At 37.7% G+C, this 17825-nt stretch overlaps 1 protein-coding gene across 1 annotated transcript in view; it reads left to right on the top strand.

Moving 5' to 3' along the window:
• The window catches only part of RPGRIP1 (RPGR interacting protein 1), a 56723-nt gene that overhangs the window by 24245 nt on the left and 14653 nt on the right, over positions 1 to 17825 (top strand). Inside the window, exon 18 of the mRNA XM_079911932.1 lies at positions 7608 to 7705. Within this exon, the coding sequence (XP_079768058.1) occupies positions 7608 to 7705 (98 nt within the window). The remainder of the gene's footprint in view (positions 1 to 7607; positions 7706 to 17825) is intronic.

Below are 17825 nucleotides of genomic sequence, written 5' to 3'. Positions count from 1 at the left end.
TTGATTTGCATTTCTCTAATAATTAGTGATGTTGAGCATCTTTTCATGTGCCTGTTGGCCATCTGTATGTCTTCTTTGGAGAAATGTCTACTTAGGTCTTTTGCCCATTAAAAAAAAAAAGTTTATTTATTTATTTTGGCTGCGCTGGGTCTTAGTTGCGGCACGCAGGATCTCTAGTTGTGGCATGCGGACTTCTTAGTGTGGCATGCAGACTCTTAGTTGAGGCATACATGCGGGATCTAGTTCACTGACCAGGGATCAAACCCGGTCTAACCCTGGTCGGGGAACCAGGGATTGACTGGGTTCCGCTTGCATTGGGAGCACAGAGTCTCACCCACTGGACCACCAGGGAAGTCCCTTCTGCCCATTTTTTGATTGTGTTGTTTGGTTTTTTGATATTGAATTCTATGAGCTGTTTCTGTATTTTGGATATTAATTCCTTATCCATCACATCATTTTGTAAATATTTTCTCCCATTCAGTAGGTTGTCTTTTCATTTTGCTGATTGTTTCCTTTGCTATGCAAAATCTTTTAAGTTTGATTAGATCTCATTTGTATCTTTTTGCTTATATTTCTTTTGCCTTGGGAGACTGATCTAAAAAAAGTATTGCTTTGATTTATGTCAGAGGATGTTTTACCTAAGTTCTCTTCTAGGAGTTTTATAGTGTCATGTCTTAAATGTAGGTCTTTAAACCATTTTGAGTTTATTTTTGTGTATGATATGAGGGAGTGTTCTAATTTCATTGATATATGTGTAGCTGTCCAGCTTTCCCAACACCACTTGTTGAAGAGACTGTCTTTTCTCCATTGTATATTCTTGCCTCCTTTGTCATAGATTAATTGACTGTAGTTGTGTGGGTTTATTTTTGAGCTCTCTATTATGTTCCATTGGTCTATATGTCTGTTTCTGTGCCAGTACCACACTGTTTTGATTACTGTAGTTTTGTAGTATTGTCTGAAGTGTGGAAGGGTTCTGCCTCCAGCTTTGTTCTTTTTCCAGAGGATTGCTTTGGCAATTCTCAGTATTTTGAGGTTTTATATAAATTTTAGGATTATTTGTTCTAGTTCTGTCAAAAATGTCATGGGTATATTGGTAAGGATTACATTAAATCTGTAGATTGCTTTGGGTAGTATGGCCATTTCAACAATATTAATTCTTCCAATCCAAGATCGTGGAATATCTTTCCATTTCTTGAATCATCTTCAGTATCCTTTACTAGTGTTTTATAGTTTTCAGCATATAGATATTTAACCTCCTTGGTTAAGTTTATTCCTAGGTATTTTATTTTTTTAACATGATTTTAAACAGGATTTTTTTTTTTACTTTCTCTTTCTGATATCTCATTGTTAGTGTAAAGAAATGCTACAGATTTCTGTATATTAATCTTATATCCTGCTACCTTGCTGAATTCATTTATTAGCTCTAATAGTTTTTGTGTGGAGACCTTAGGGTTCTCTGTATAGAGTATTATGTCATCTGCAAATAGTGACAGTTTTAACTCGTCCCTTCTAAATTGGATACCTTTTATTTCTTTTTCTTGTCTAATTGCTGTGGCTAGGACTTCTATTACTATGTTGAATAGAAGTGGTGAGAGTGGGCATCCCTGTCTTGTTCCTGAACTTAGCAGGAAGGCTTTCAGCTTTTCACTGTTGAATACTATGTTGGCTATGGGTTTGTCATAAATGGCTTTTATTATGTTGAGATATGGTCCCTCCATATCCACTTTGGTGAGAGTTTTTACCATGAATGAATATTGAATTTTATCAAATGCTTTTTCTTCACCTATCGAGATAATCATGTGGTTTTTGTCTTTATTTTTGTTAATGTGGTGTATCACATTGGTTGATTTGTGTATTTTGACCCATCCTTGTGGCCCTAGGATGAATCCAACTTGATCATGATGTATGATCCTTTTAATGTGTTGTTGGATTCTGTTTGCTAGTATTTTGTTGATTTTTGCATCTATATTCATCAAAGATATTGGCCTGTAATTTTCCTTTTTTGTAGCATCTTTGTCTGGTTTTGGCATCAGGATGATGGTGACTTCTTAGAAAGAAGTTGGGAGTGTTCCCTCCTCTTCAATTATTTGGATAGTTTGAGAAGGATAGGTGTAAGTTCTTTTTATGTTTGGTAGAATTCCCCAGTGACGCCATCCAGTCCTGGACTTTCGTTTGCAGGGAGTTTTAAAAATTATTATTACAGATTCTATTTCACTTCTACTGTTCAGTCTGTTCAAGTTATCTGTTTGTTCTTGACTCAGTTTTGTCAGGCTGTATGTTTCTAGAAACTTGTCCTTTTCTTCTAGGTGTCCAGTTTGTTGGCATATAACTGTTCATAGTCGTCTCTTATGATTTTTTGTATTTCTGCAGTATCAGTTGTTATTTCTCCTTATTCATTTCTCATTTTGTTTATTTGGGTCCTCTCCTTTTTCTTCTTGGTGAGGCTGGCTAGAGGTTTCTTGATTTTATCTATCTTTAAAAAAAACAGTTCTTGGTTTTACTGATGTTTTTCTATTGGTTTTTAAATTTCTATTTTACTTGTTTTCTCTCTGATCTTTATTATTTCCTTCCCTCTACTGACTTTGGCTTTTGTTTTTTCTTTTTATTCTAATTCTTTTAGGTGGTAGGTTAGGTTGTTTATTTGAAATGTTTCTTGTCCTTGAGGAAGGTCTGTATCACTATAAACTTCCCTCTTAGAACTGTTTTTACTGCCTCCTGTAGATTTTGTAAGGTTGTGTTTTCATAGTCTTGATGTTTTCTGTTTTCCTCTTTGATTTCATTGTTGACCCACTGGTTTTTTAGTAGCATGTTGTTTAGTCTCCATGTATTTACTCTTTTCCTGTTTTTCTTTCTGTGGTTGATTTCTAGTTTCATACCCTTGTGGTCAGAAAAGATGCTTGAAATAATTTCTACCTTCTTAAATTTGTTGAGGCTTGTTTTGTGACCTAGTATGTGGTCTATCCTAGAGAATGTTTAATGCACACTTGAATAGAATATGTATTCTGGGTTTTTTCTTTTAGATGTAGTGTCCTGTAGATATCAGTTAAATCAACTGGTCTGTTGTGTCGTGTAGAACTTCTGTTGCTTTCTTGATTTTCTGTCTGGATGGTCTGTCCGTTGATGTCAGTGAGGTGTTAACTGTCCTACTATTATTGTACTCATTTCTTCGTTTATCTCTGTTAGTATCTGTTTTATATATTTAGATGCTCCTATATCGGGTGCATATATGATAATGAGTGTCATATCCTCTTCTTGTATTTATCCCTTTATTATTATTATAATGTCCCTCTATGTTTTTCTTTATGGACCTTGTTTCAAAGTCTCTTGTCTGAAGTAAGTATTGCTAACCCCTGTCTTGTTATTTTTATTTGCATGAAATACCTTTTATCATCTGCTCAATTTCAGCCTATGTGTGTTTCACCCTGAAGTAAATCTCTTGTAGACAGCATATTGTAGGTTCTTGTTTTTCTTATCCAGTCTGCCACTGTATGTCTTTTGATTGGAGCATGTAGTCCATTGATATTTATAGTAATTACTGATAGATATGTATTTATTGCTATTTAAAACCTTGCTTTCCAGTGGATTTTGCAGTTCTTTATTTATTTCTTCTTATTTTTGTTTTTTATTTTGTAGTTTGATGGTTTTCTTTTGTATTATGCTTGAGTTCTTTTCTTTTTATTTTTGTGTGAATCTATTGTATGTTTTAGGTTTGCGGTCACCCTGGTTTTCTAGTATGTTGACCCATAACTACATCTATTTGTTTTAAACTGATAGTCAAAGAAGTCCAAATACATTCTGAAAGATCTACATTTTTATACTCCCCTCTCCCACATTTTGTGATTCTGATGCCCTATTTTACATCTTCATGTTTATCCTTTTGCTGTTATTTAGAGTTACAATCACTTTTACAAAAATTTTTTGATTGTTTTTAGTCTATGTACTGGCTTATTTAAGTGATCTTCAATCCTTTTATATATTTGCCTTTTCTATTGTGATTTTCCCTTTCCTATAGATTCTTTCTTCTTTTCTATTTAGAGAAGACCCTTAAATATTTCTTTAGGGTAGGTCTAGTATTGCTGTATTCTTTAGTTTTTTCTTGTCTGAGAAATTCTTTCTTCCTCCTTCTGTTCTAAATGATAATCTTGCAGGGTAGAGTATCTAAGTTGCAAGTTTTTGCCTTTCAGAATTATGAATATATCATACCACTTCCTTCTGGCCCACAGTTTCTGCAGAGAAATCAGCTGATATCCTTAATGGGGGTTCCCTTGTAACTGACTCTTTGTTTTTCTCTTGCTGGCTTTAGAATCCTCTCTTTATTTTTAATTTTTTGCCATTTTAATTATAATATGTCTTGGTCTGGATCTGTTTGGGTTCATCTTGTTTGGGAACCTCTGTGCTTCCCGTACCTGGATATCTGTTTCCTTCTTTAGGTTTGGGAAGTTTTCAGCCAGAATTTCTTCAAATACATTTTTGATCCCCTTCTGTCTCTCTTCTCCTCTGGAACCCCTATTATGTGTAGTTTGGTATGCTTTGAATAATCCCATATATCTCATATGTTGCTTTCATTTGGTTTTTATTTGTCTTTCTATCTGCTGTTCTGATTGGATGATTCCCATTATTCTATCTTCTAGATCACTTATTCCTTCTTCTGCATTATTTAGTCTGCTATTCATTGCTTTTATATTGTTTTTTATGTTGGCAATTGAGTTGTCTTATTTTGATTGGTTCCTCTTTATAGTTTCTAGTTCCTTGTTACAGTGATCTGCATTTCTATTAATAATCTTTCCTAATTCCTTTAGCATGATTATTACCTCCTTTTTGAACTCAGGGTCTAGTAGACTGGTGAGGTCTGTTTCATTATTTGTTCTTTCATGGGATTTTTCTTGTTCTTTTAATTGGGAGTAGTTCCTCTTCTTTTTCATTTTACCTAACTTTCTCTGTTTCTATGAATTTAGGAGAAACAGTTATCTACTGTGGTCTTGAAGGGGTACTTTTATGTGGGAGCATCTGTGTGTAGACTGTGTGAGTCCAGTATTTTTGTTGTGAGAACTGGTTTTTGCATGGATGCTAGCCACACCTTTCCTCAGAGTGTGTTGGCCGTTATCCTTTTAATAGGGGGTGGGATTTGTGTTGTGGTGTCCAGAGCCTCCCCTGGATCTGGGGTGGGGCATCCTCTTTTTTCTATGGCTGTAACAGCCCTGTCAGGGGTAGGGTCCACTCCTCAGTTGTTGGAGTAGAAGCCTTGAGGGTCGTATTCGATAAGGTCCGTTGCCCTTGAGTGTGTGCCCTGCCCCAAAGGAGGTGACCACCGAAGCATGTAAAGCCCATGCGGTCACAGCAAACCTATGTCCCACTGGTGCAGGCATCCATGATTCTGACCAGAATCAACCCAAGGTCACAACCCTTTCTCTGTTGCATTTGTACCAGACTTAGTGCTAGGCCATGGTGTGGAGTGGGCTGGTGCTGGGGGCCAAGGCACTGTGGCTGCAGGAATCAAGGTGGTTGTGCTGCCACCTGCAACCTGGGCTGCCTCTGTAGCAGGCCTCTCCCAGGGCCTATCTGCCCCAGAGCCGGCTCTAAGCTGCTGTGTGGGGTGAATGAAGCTGGAGCACTACTGCCAAGAAACAACTGCTGCCTACTCCTCCCCAGGGGCTCTCCACCTGAGACATTCGTTTCTGTGGCACCACCCAGTGTGCATGCCAACAAAGTCCACTATGGCCAGACCCCCCCCATCACTGTGCTGATAATCACCTCCAAGGTTCTGCCTGGACCACACGCAAGGCCCTCTGGGCTGTCTCCGCACAGCTAGACCAAGTCCTCTCCCAGGGTCCATCCATCTGAGATTCAGCACCCAGCTGCTGCATGTACTAGCAGCCCTCCCAGCACACGATTTGGTCAGGGAAGTGTGACAAGGCAGCAGCCATCAGCCCTGGTCTTTCTCCACCCTGATTGCTAGCAAGCCAGCATAAGCACAGTCCTTGCAAACAGAGTCTAAGCCCCTCCAGCCCTCTGTCTGTCCCAGTAGACCTCTCAGCAGGCAGAAGCCTCCCCAGGGCCAGGGCCAGCCCGTGTGGACATTCCCTCCATCACAGATCACTCCCAGGGGCACCAGTCCCATCCTGACGCCTTTCTTTTTTTTCCCCCCCTATCCTACCTGGTTACATGGAGATCTTTCTTGAAGCTTTAGTTCTATAAGAGATCTTCTGGCAGTTTCCTATTGGTTTTCTGTGAAAATTGTTTCATATTTAGATGTATTTTCTTTCTTTTTTAAAAAATTTATTTATTTATTTATTTTTGGCTGTGTTGAGTCTTCATTGCTGCACACGGGCTTTCTCTAGTTGTGGTAAGCGGGGGCTACTCTTTGTTGCAGTGCGTGGGCTTCTTATTGTGGTGGCTTCTCTTGCTGTGGAGCACAGGCTCTAGGCACGCAGGCTTCAGGAGTTGTGGCACACGGGCTCAGTAGTGGTATATGTATACAATGGAATATCACTCAGCCATAAAAAAGGATGAAATAATGCCATTTGCAACAACATGGGTGGACCTAGAGATTATCATACTAAGTGAAGTAAGGCAGACAAAGACAAATATCATATTATATCTCTTATATAAGCGATATACTAAAAAAGTATACAAATGAACTTACAAAACAGAAACAAACTCACAGACTTAGAAAACAAATTTATGGTTACCAAAGGGGAAAGGTGCAGGGTGGATAAATTAGGAGTTTGGGATTAACATATACACACTACTACATATAAAATAGGTAATCAATAAAGACCTACTGTAGAGCACAGGGAACTCTACTCAATACTCTATAATAACCTATATGGGAAAAGGATCTGAAAAAGATCCTTTTTATGTATATGTATACATAAATCACTTTGCTGTGCACCTGAAACTAACACAACATTGTAAATCAATTATAATATAAAATAAAAATCTAAAAATAAATATATATATAAACATAAAAATACCTATCTTAAAAAAAGTATTAGGGGGCTTCCCTGGTGGTGCAGTGGTTGAGAGTCCGCCTGCCGATGTAGGGGACACGGGTTCATGCCCTGGTCCGGGAGGATCCTACATGCCTCGGAGCGGCTGGGCCCGTGGGCCATGGCCGCTGGGCCTGCGCGTCCGGAGCCTGTGCTCCGCAACGGGAGAGGCCACAACAGTGAGAGGCCTGCGTACTGCAAAAAAAAAAAAAAAAAAGTATTAGGAGTATCAAGATCACATTGTACAAAAGAGAGCATGTGGGATGAGAGATATTGTTTGACGCTGTCTTTGTAAAATACAGTTTGCTACACCCTGATTGCACTGTTTTTCCTTGGCTTGGTAATTTTCTCCATCCCCTAAAAGGACAAAACTTTCTTTCTACCTCCCTACCTTCTTTCCTTCCCTTTCTTTTTTCAGAAGTGAACCCTGTGTGTTTGGCAAGCTTCTGAATAAGTGAAACTTTAAAAAAGAAGGTTTGTTTCTAGTGATTACAGCCAAAATCTAGGTACTCAGAACTAGTAACTAAACAGAAGATTGAAGATGTAGGTACTGGGTCTTTTCTGGGCTAGACAGGGTACTCCAAAACAGTTCTGTAACTCTAGTCTCTTCTCTGGCAGATAAAGAATCCTGTGAACAAGCTTCTGAAGTCAGTGAAGCACAAACTACAGATAGTGATGAGATAGTAACACCTGTATCTCAGAAATGTCCTAAGGCAGTAAGTATACTGGGGTAATCATTGTGCGTCAGCCAAAATTGTAAGTAATGACAGTGTGCTTAATGGCCATGTGTGTGACGTTCAAATCCAGTTTTATTTAATGAACCAGATAGGAAATTCAAGTTATTTAGATTTGTGTTGCAAGTGAATGGAAGTCACTACAGGCAGATGAAAGGATCATTTTCTTGATTTGGTATAAATAAGGACTGACTTCAACTCTTCTCTCTCCCATTTGGATCCCTTGCCTGCCTCCTTCATTGTATATGGTGATTCACCCCAGCCTAAGTGATGCCCCTTTCTTTAAATCTACCTAAAGAGAGCAGGTTTACTTTGGGAGGTGGAGGCTGGAAGGATTCTGTGGGAGGGCTCAAAGGGATCATTCAGTTTCTGAAGGTTTTTACTCAACCTTTAATTACAATTATTTATTAAACATTTCGACCTCAGATCTGTTTTGGAACTAAATGAGGATACACACACACACACACACACACACACACACACACACACACACAAATCTATGAATAAATATCCACAGATATATTCACAGTCATTGTATTGGAATACTGTGGGGTTTTAAATGAGGTAGAAAACGATCACTTTCAAGCTGCTAGAATGCTCCCTGGTACATTTGTAGGCACTCAATAAATATTTGTTGAATGAGTGGCTGAATGAAAGATTAAAATCTAACTGAGGATTATGAGCTTAATTAGAAACAGTAAAGAAAAGGGTTTATTTTCTGAACTTTTATCTGTTATATCTTTTTTAGACATTTTGTAATTAATATCTTGAGAAATGTTTGTAAGACAGATCAGAGCCATAGAATTAGAACTAGACAGTAACACCTTAGAGATCATAAAGGTGAAGAAAACCAAGTGATATGTCCAGCATTGTAGCAGTAGTTACTGAAAGAACTGGAACTTGAGTTAAGGTTTCTAAACCGTGCACATCTCAGATCAACCCAAAAAGCAGTCAGCTGGTCAGCAAATTTTGGAACTACAAGTCAGACAGATGACGTTAAAAATATTACCCTAAATTAAAGGCTCTTAAATAAGATCTTCTGTTAGAAAACTTTCGTGTACCTAAAAATGTTGCTGGATAAACTAAATATGAAAACTGATCCCACTTAGTAAAAATTAGTGTTGTTATCAAATTAAACTTACAACACAGACACACGTATACTTGATAGCAGAAAAGCTTTATCAAAAGTCCAGACTCTTGTTCAACTTGTCCAAAAGAATTTGGGCAAGGAACACAGAATACAAAGGAGAAAAAAACACGCAGGCTGAGGAGCAAAGAGAACAAAGAAGCAGGGGAATTTCCTGGCAGTCCGGTGGTAGGACTTGGCGCTTTCACTGCCGTGGCCGGATTCAATCTCTGGTCAGGGAACTAAGATGGCGCAAGCTGTGTGCCACGGCCAAAATAAATAAATAAAATTTTTTTTTTAAAAAAAAGCAGTTTATTGAGGCTGAAGTGAACGTTACACACTCAAAGAAGAGTGCAGGCATCCTCACAAGTGTGGAGCATACCACAAGGTTTTTTGATCCCCTTTTTATCTTATTTTCTTAGCCCTTTGAATGGGCGGGGTCTTTTTGATTAGGGGTGGAATATTCATTGAGAGGACGGTTGAGGTGTGGCCTAGATTGCACCAGGTTGCATCAGCTCCCAGTCTTACGCCTTTGTCTCCTGGAGCCACTGTACATGTGCTCTAAGAATTGTTTTCCCTTAAATTTTCCCTTACTAGTCAACCACACGGGAAGGTCATACAGGGTCATTGGCAATCTGCATTTTTATTGGGCCTGCGCCATGGTTTTCATGGTCAGTGTTTCTTGTTCAGATGCTACAAAGTTTCTGTTTTAGATGCCATTTCTCCATGTGTCATGGTCTCCTTAAGTGCAAAACAAGGAGGTGTATAGGCTGTCCTTGGGCCCAGCCCTGTCTTTTCTGCCTCATACTCAATCCTTTTTGTATTTCAAAATAGCTGGGCACGAAAGATGGAAGGAGTTGAAGGTCCAGAGGCAGTACGTGGGCTCTGTCCCTTTTGTGCCTGGAGTCAGCCAGGGTAAAGGAGGAGGCAAGAGAGTGTAGTGTTTAGGAGCATGGAAATGTGTTTTAGACAGAAGTGGTTTAGATCCAGTCTCTGCTATTAATATCTATGCTGCTTTGGGGAAGTTATTGAACCTCTATTAGACTCTGTTTCCTCATCTATAAAGTGGTGATATTTTTTTTTTCTTGAAGTATAGTTTATTTACAGTGCTTCAGGTGTACAGCAAAGTGATTCAGTTATATATATTCTTTTTTCAGATTCTTTTCTATTAGAGGTTATTACAAGGTATTGAATATAGTTCCCTGTGCTATGCAGTAGGTCCTTATTGTTTATCTATTTTATATATAGTAGTTTGTATCTGCTAATCCCATACTCCTTAATTTATCCCTCCCCCCCTTTCCCCTTTGGTAACCCTAGGTTTGTTTTCTATGTCTGTGAGTCTATTTCTGTTTTGTAAATAAGCTCATTTGTATCATATTTTAGATTCCATATATGTGATACCATATGATATTTGTATGTCTGTCTGATTTCACTTAGTATGATAATCTCTAGATTCATCCATATTGCTGCAAATGGCATTATTTCATTCTTTTTATGGCTAATACTCCATTGTTCATATATACCACATCTTTATCTATTCATCTGTCGATGGACATTTAGGTCGCTTCCATGTCTTGGCTATTGTGAATAGTGGTGCTGTGAACAATGGGGTTGTAAAGTGGTAATATTAAGTATGCCCACCTTATAGCCATGTGGCAAGATTTAAATAAGGTAATGTGTGATAAAGGTTTAATACAGTACTTGAGACAAATTAAGCACCAGATTATAGTGATGATGATGTTGATGGTGGCAGCAGTCTGTCTTCTCTGAAATACGCTAGTTCTTTTTTTTTTTTTTTTTAATTTATTTTTGGCTGCGTTGGGTCTTCGTTGCTGTGCACAGGCTTTCTCTAGAGGCGAGTGGGGGCTACTCTTCGTTGTGGTGCGTGGGCTTCTCATTGCGGTGGCTTCTCTTGTTGCGGAGCATGGGCTCCAGGGCGCTTGGGCTTCAGTAGTTGCGGCACACAGACTCAGTAGTTGTGGCTCGCGGGCTCTAGAGCACAGGCTCAGTAGTTATGGAGCACGGGCTTAGTTGCTCCGCGGCATGTGGGATCTTCCCGACCAGGGCTTGAACCCCTGTCTCCTGCATTGGCAGGTGGATTCTTAACCACTGTGCCACCAGGGAAGCCCATGAAATACGCTAGTTCTTAAATGCAAGCTTCTATGATCTGGTAGTGGCCCCTACAAGGAAGGACTAGGCCCTAAGGGGAGAGGATTGAGGCAGAGGGGTGTCATTTCCCTTCTACCTTCCAGGTCAATTGAATAGGTTGAACAGTATGACTTAAGCAAGACCTTTACGAAATGTCTTTCTCTTGTACTGCTAAAAGAGCAAAACAATCATAGTACATTTGGGTCTTTAACTCCCTGTCTTTTAGTCCAGAATTAGAACAGTTCCTGTATGATGGGATATGTATAGAACTGTTCCGCAGGAGGCTCTGTTAATTAGCACAAGTTTCCTGAAGGCCTTCTGTACTTATCTTCCAAGAATCCCCAGAAAATGATCTTAACCCAAACCATATGGTTTCCTCCAGATGAAGTTCCATTCCTGGTCTCAGGAATCAATCTCCCACTCTGAGTGGACCACATAACTTTTCCCTCCCCCCTCTTAACAGCTCCTAATGAGAAGGGAGCAATCATTTCCATTGCTCTGTGGCCTCAGGTTACTGTCTTTTAGCCGTAGTGTATATCAAGGACCTCAAAGTTTATTCTTTTTTCTTATACTCTTAATTTCAGGGGTTGAAAATGTCTTGACCCCTTATGTATGCTAATTAGTTTTAGGAAATCTGCCCTCCCCCCACCCCCAAATTATCTAGCACACCTGAATAAGCCAAAGGGAGCTGTCTGTCACTAATGCTACGTAACTAACTGCTGTTAGGGGCTCTGCTAGCAATGAGTTAATATATATTTCAGTTGTTAGTATGGTTAATATTACTAATTATATATATATGTGTATATATATAAATATAAATAAATAAATAAATATGTGTGTGTGTGTGTGTGTGTGTGTGTGTGTGTGTGTGTGTGTGTGTGTATATATACATATTTGCTGTTCAGTCCCAATAAGATTATATAATGGAACCAGCTCATGTAAAGGATTCTGGAGCAAAGAAAAATATTAGATTGAACCATATCTTAGTCAATTCAGGCTTCTATAATGAAGTACCACAGACTGGGTGGCTTATAAACAACAGAAATTTACTTCTTTTGGTCCGATTCTGGTGAGGGCCTCCTTCTAGGTTGCAGACTGCCAATTTCTCATTGTGTCCTCATGTGCCAGAAAGAGAGCAAGCCAGCTCTCTGGCCTCTTATAAGGGCACTAATCCCATTCACAAGGGCTCTACCCTCATGACCTGATTACCTCCCAAAGGCCCCACCTCCAAATACCATCACATTGGGATTAGGGTTTCAACATACAAAATTTGAGGGGTACACAAATATTCAGTCCATAACAAGCCATATGAAATTATCACTTTTATAGATGAAAAATGATGGACTATTTTCAATTTCATATAGTTCAATCTAATAGGAATGAATAAAGCCTCCATGTGTACCTTGCTCAAATTTTAATTTTATTCATCCTCCTAATTCACCTTTGTTATCAGAGTAAACTTGATATGGATTTCTGATCATTTGTCCCAGGATTAGTTGCAAGTAAGGTAAGAATACATTTTTCTTTTACAAACTAGAATATTACAGATAGAGCTAAATCTCTATTGACCATTACCTATAATCCCTGCTGCCTCTCTCCCACCCCACCACCCCAAAAAAACCATTGTTTTGAATTTTGAGGTACATCTTTTCAGATCATAAAAAAAACTTTAACATTCATATTGTTCTGTATTAGTCTTTTTTGCTTTAAATAAATGACATTAAACTGTATATGAACTGTACATATTATTCTTTTAAAAAGCTTTTTATTTTGAAATAATTATAGATTTGTAAACAGTTGCAAAAAATGTACGGAGAGTTACCATATACTCTTCACCCAGTTTCCCCCATTTTTCAAAACATTTTTGGTCTGTATTCTTCTGAAACATTCATTTTTCTTTTTGAAAAAAGTTTTTCTTTTTTAAAAAATTGAGGTATAGTTGTGCAATATTATGTAAGTTTCGGGTGTACAACAGCGATTCACAATTTTTAAAAGGTATACTCCATTTATAGCTATTATAAAATATTAGCTGTATTCCCTGGGTTGTACAATATATCCTTGTAGCTTATTTATTTTATTAGTAGTTTGCACCTCTTTATCCCCTACCCCTATCTTGCCCCTCCCTGCTTCCCTCTCTGCACTGGTAACCACTAGTTTGTTCTCTATGTCTGTGGGTCTCTTCCTTTTTCGTATATTCACTAGTTTAACTTTAAAAAATTTTTTCTTTACTTGAAGTATAGTTGATATACAGTGTTGTGTTAATTTCTGCTGTACAGCACAGTGACTCAGTTATACATACATATATATACATTCTTTTTTTATATTCTTTTCCATTGTGGTTTATCATAGGATACTGAAGATAGTTCTCTGTGCTATACAGTAGGACTTTGTTGTTTATCCATTCTATATATAATAGCTTACATCTGCTAACCCCAACCTCCCACTCCAGGCCTCCCACAACCCTCTCCCCCTTGGCAACCACAAGTCTGTTCTCTATATCTGTGAATCTGTTTCTGTTTCATAGATAGGTTCATTTGTGGCATATTTTAGATTCTACATATAAATGATATCATATGGTATTTGTCTTTCTCTTTCTGACTTACTTCACTTAGTATGATAATCTCTAGCTGCATCTATGTTGCTGCAAATGGCATTATTTCATTCTTTTTAATGACTGAGTAGTATTCTATTGTATATATGTACCACATCTTCTTTATCCATTCATCTGTTGATGGACGTTTAGGTTGCTTCCATGTCTTGGCTATTGTGAATAGTGCTGCTATGAACATAAGGGTGCATGTATATTTTTGAATTAGAGTTTTGTCTGGATATATGCCCAGGAATAGGACTGTTGGATCATATGGTAATTCTATTTTTAGTTTTCTGAGGAACCTCCATACTGTTTTCCATAGTGGCTGTTCGAACTTACATTCCCACCAACAGTGTAGAAGGGTTCCTTTTTCTCCACATCCTCTCCAGCATTTGTTATTTGTAGACTTTTTAATGATGGCCATTCTGACCCGTGTGAGGTAGTATCTCATTGTAATTTTGATTTGCATTTCTCTAATAATTAGAGGTGTTGACCATCTTTTCAGGTGCCTATTGGCCATTTGTATTTCTTCTTTGGAGAAATGTCTATTTAGATCTTCTGCCCATTTTTCGATTGGGTTGTTTTTGTTGTTGTTGTTGTTGAGTTGTATGAGCTGTTTGTATATTTTGGAAATTAAGCCCTTGTTGGTCATATTGTTTGCAGATATTTTCTCCCATTCTGTAGATTGTGTTTTTGCTTTGTTTATGGTTTCTTTTGCTGGGCACAGGCTTGTAAGTTTGATTAGGCCCCATTTGTTTATTTTTGTTTTTATTTCTATTGCCTTGGGAGACTGACCTAAGAAAACATTGGTACGATTTATGTCAGAAATGTTTTGCCCATGATCTCTTCTAGGAGTTTTATGATGTCATGTATTATTTTAACTCTTTCAGCCATTTTGAGTTTATTTTTGTGCATGGCGAGAGGGTGTGTTCTAACTTCATTGATTTACATGCAGCTATCCAACTTTCCCAACATCACTTGCTGAAGAGACTTTTTCCTGTTGTATATTCTTGCTGCCTTTGTTGAAGATTAATTGACTGTAGGTGTATGAGTTTATTTCTGGGCTCTCTATTCTGTTCCACTGATCCATATGCCTGTTTTTGTGCCAGTACCATGCTGTTTTGATTACTGTAGCTTTGTAGTATTGTCTGAAGTCTGGGAGGTTTATGCCTTCTGCTTTGTTCTTTTTCTTCAGGATTGCTTTGGCAAACCTGAGTCTTTTATGTTTCCATATAAATTTTAGGATAATTCTAGTTCTGTGAAAAATGTCATGGGTAATTTGATAGGGAATGCATTAAATCTGTAGATTGCTTTGGATAGTATGGCTATTTTAACAATATTAATTATTTTAATCCAAAAGCATGTGATATCTTTCCCTTTCTTTGAATCATCTTCAATTTCCTTTATTAATGTTTTATAGTTCTCAGTGTATAAGTCTTTCACCTCCTCAGTAAGGTTTATTCCTAAGTATTTTATTTTTGCAGGTGCTATTTTAAAAGGTATTGCTTTTTTACATTCTCTTTCTGATATTTCATTGTTAGTGTAAGGAAATGCAACTGGTTTCCAAATGTTAATCTTGTATCGTGCTATCCTGCTGAATTTGTTTTTCAGTTCTAGTAGTTTTTGTGTGGAGTGTTTAGGGTTTTCTATATATAGTATTATGTCATCTGCATATAATGACAATTTTACCTCTTTCCTTCCAATTTGGATAACTTTTATTTCTTTTTCTTGTCTGATTGCTGTAGCTAGGACATCCAATACTATGGTGAATATAAGAGGTGAGAGTGGGTATCCTTGTCTTTTTCCATATTTTAGTAGAAAGGCTTTCAGCTTTTCACCATTGAGTATTATATTGGCTGTGTGTTTGTCATAAATAGCTTTTATTATGTTGAGATATGTTCCCTGTATACCCACTTTGGTAAGAGTTTTTATCATGAATGAATGTTGAATTTTGTCAAATGCTTGTTCTGTATCTATTGATCATTTGGTTTTTTTCTTTTCTTCTTTTAATGTAGTATGTCAAACTGATTGATTTGCGTATGTTGAACCATCCTTGTGAACTTGGGATGAATCCCACTTGGTCATGGTGTATGATCTTTTATGAGTTATTGGATTTGGTTTGCTAATATTTTGTTGAGAATTTTTGCATCTATATTTATCAAAGATATTGGCCTGTTATTTTCTTTTTTGGTGGTGTCTTTGTCTAGTTTTGGTATCAGGGTGATGGTGGCTTCATAGAATGTCTTTGGGATTCTTTCCCTCCTCTTCAATTTTTTGGAAGAGTTTGAGAAGGATCAGTATAAATTCTTCTTTGCATGTTTGGTAGAATTCGCCTGTGAACCCATCTGGTCCTAGACTTTTGTTTGCAGGGAGTTTTTAAATTACAGAATCTATTTCACTTCTAATGATCAGTCTGTTCAAATTATCTGTTTCTTCTTGATTCAGTTTTGGTGGGCTGTATATTTCTAAAAACGTATCCATTTCTTCTAGGTTGTTAAATTTGTTGGCATATAATTGTTCATAGTATTCCCTTATGATTTTTTGTATTTCTGCAGTATCAGTTGTTACGTCTCCTTTTTTATTTCTTATTTTGTTTATTTGGGTTCTCTCTCTCTTCTTCTTGATGAGCCTGGCCAGAGGTTTGTCAATCTTGTTTACCCTTTCAAAGAACCACCTCTTGGTTTTATTGATTTTTTTCTGTTTTTTAATCTCTGTTTTATTTATTTCCTCTCCAATCTTTATTACTTCCATTCTTCTGCTGACTTTAGGTTTTATTTGTTCTTCTTTTTTCTAATTCTTTTAGCTGGTAGGTTAGGTTGGTTATTTGAGATTTTTCTTATTTTTTGAGGAAGGCCTGTATCACTATGAACTTCCCTCTAAGAACTGCTTTTGCTGTATCCCATAAATTTTGTATGGTTGTGTTTTCATTGTCATTTGTCTCAAGGTATTTTTTAATTTCCTCTTTGGTTTCATCATTGACCCATTGGTTATTTTAGTAGTATGTTGCTTAATCTCCCTGTGATCATCTTTTTCTCATTTCTTTTTCTGTGGTTGATTTCTAGTTTCACGCCATCGTGGTCTGAAGAGATGCTTGAGATAATTTCTAAACTCTCAGATTTATTGAGGCTTTTTTTGTACCCTAGTATGTGGTCAAACCTAGGGCATGTTCCATGTGTACTTGAAAAGAATGAGTATTCTGGGGCTTCCCTGGTGGCACAGTGGTTAGGAATCTCCCTGCCAATGCAGGGGACACGGGTTCGAGCCCTGGCCTGGGAAGATCCCACATGCCACGGAGCAACTGAGCCTGTGTGCCACAGCTACTGAGCTTGTGCTCTGGAGCCTGCGAGCCACAACTACTGAAGTCCATGCACCTAGAGCCCGTGCTCCACAAGAAGAGAGGCCACTGCAATGAGAAGCCCACACACCGTAGAGAAGAGTAGCCCCCGCTTGCCGCAACTGGAGAAAGCCTCCGTGCAGCAACACAGCCCAAAATAAATAAAATAAATAATTTAAAAAAGAAAAAAAGAATATATTCTGGGGTTTTTTGTATGTAATGTCCTGAAAATATCAATTAAGTTTATTCTATTGTATTATTTAGAATTTCTGTGCCTTATTGATTTTCTGTCTAGAAGATCTGTCCATTGATGTGAGTGGGGTGTTAAAGTCTCCTACTATTATTGTATTCCTGTCAATTTCTCCCTTCATGTCTCTTAGTATTTATGTATTTGGTTTCTCTTATATTATGTGCATATATATTGATGAGTGTAAAGTCCTCTTTTTGTATTGATCCTTTTATCATTATACAATGTCCTTTATCTTTCTTTATGGCCTTTGTTTTGAAGTCTATTTTGTCTGAGTATTGCGACCCCACTTTATTTTTATTTCCATTTGTATGAGACATCTTTTTCCATCCCTTTACTTTCAATCTATGTGTGTCCTTTGCCCTAAAATGGGTATCTTGTAGGCAGCATATTGTAGGCTCTTGTTTTCTTTTATCCAGTGTGCCACTGTGTCTTTTGATTGAAGCTTTTAATCCATTGACATTTAAGGTAATTTTTTAAAATAAATTTATTTATTTATTTTCATTTATTTTTGGCTGCGTTGGGTCTTCATTGCTGCATGCGGGGTTTCTCTAGTTGCAGCGAGTGGGGCTACTCTTCGTTGCGGTGCATGGGCTTCTCATTGCGGTGACTTCTCTTCTTGTGGAGCATGGGCTCTAGGCATGCAGGCTTCAGTAG

Source organism: Stenella coeruleoalba, assembly GCF_951394435.1.
Source record: "Stenella coeruleoalba genome assembly, chromosome: 2".
In the NCBI taxonomy this organism is placed as follows: domain Eukaryota; kingdom Metazoa; phylum Chordata; class Mammalia; order Artiodactyla; family Delphinidae; genus Stenella; species Stenella coeruleoalba.
This window is presented reverse-complemented; position numbering and strand designations above follow the sequence as displayed.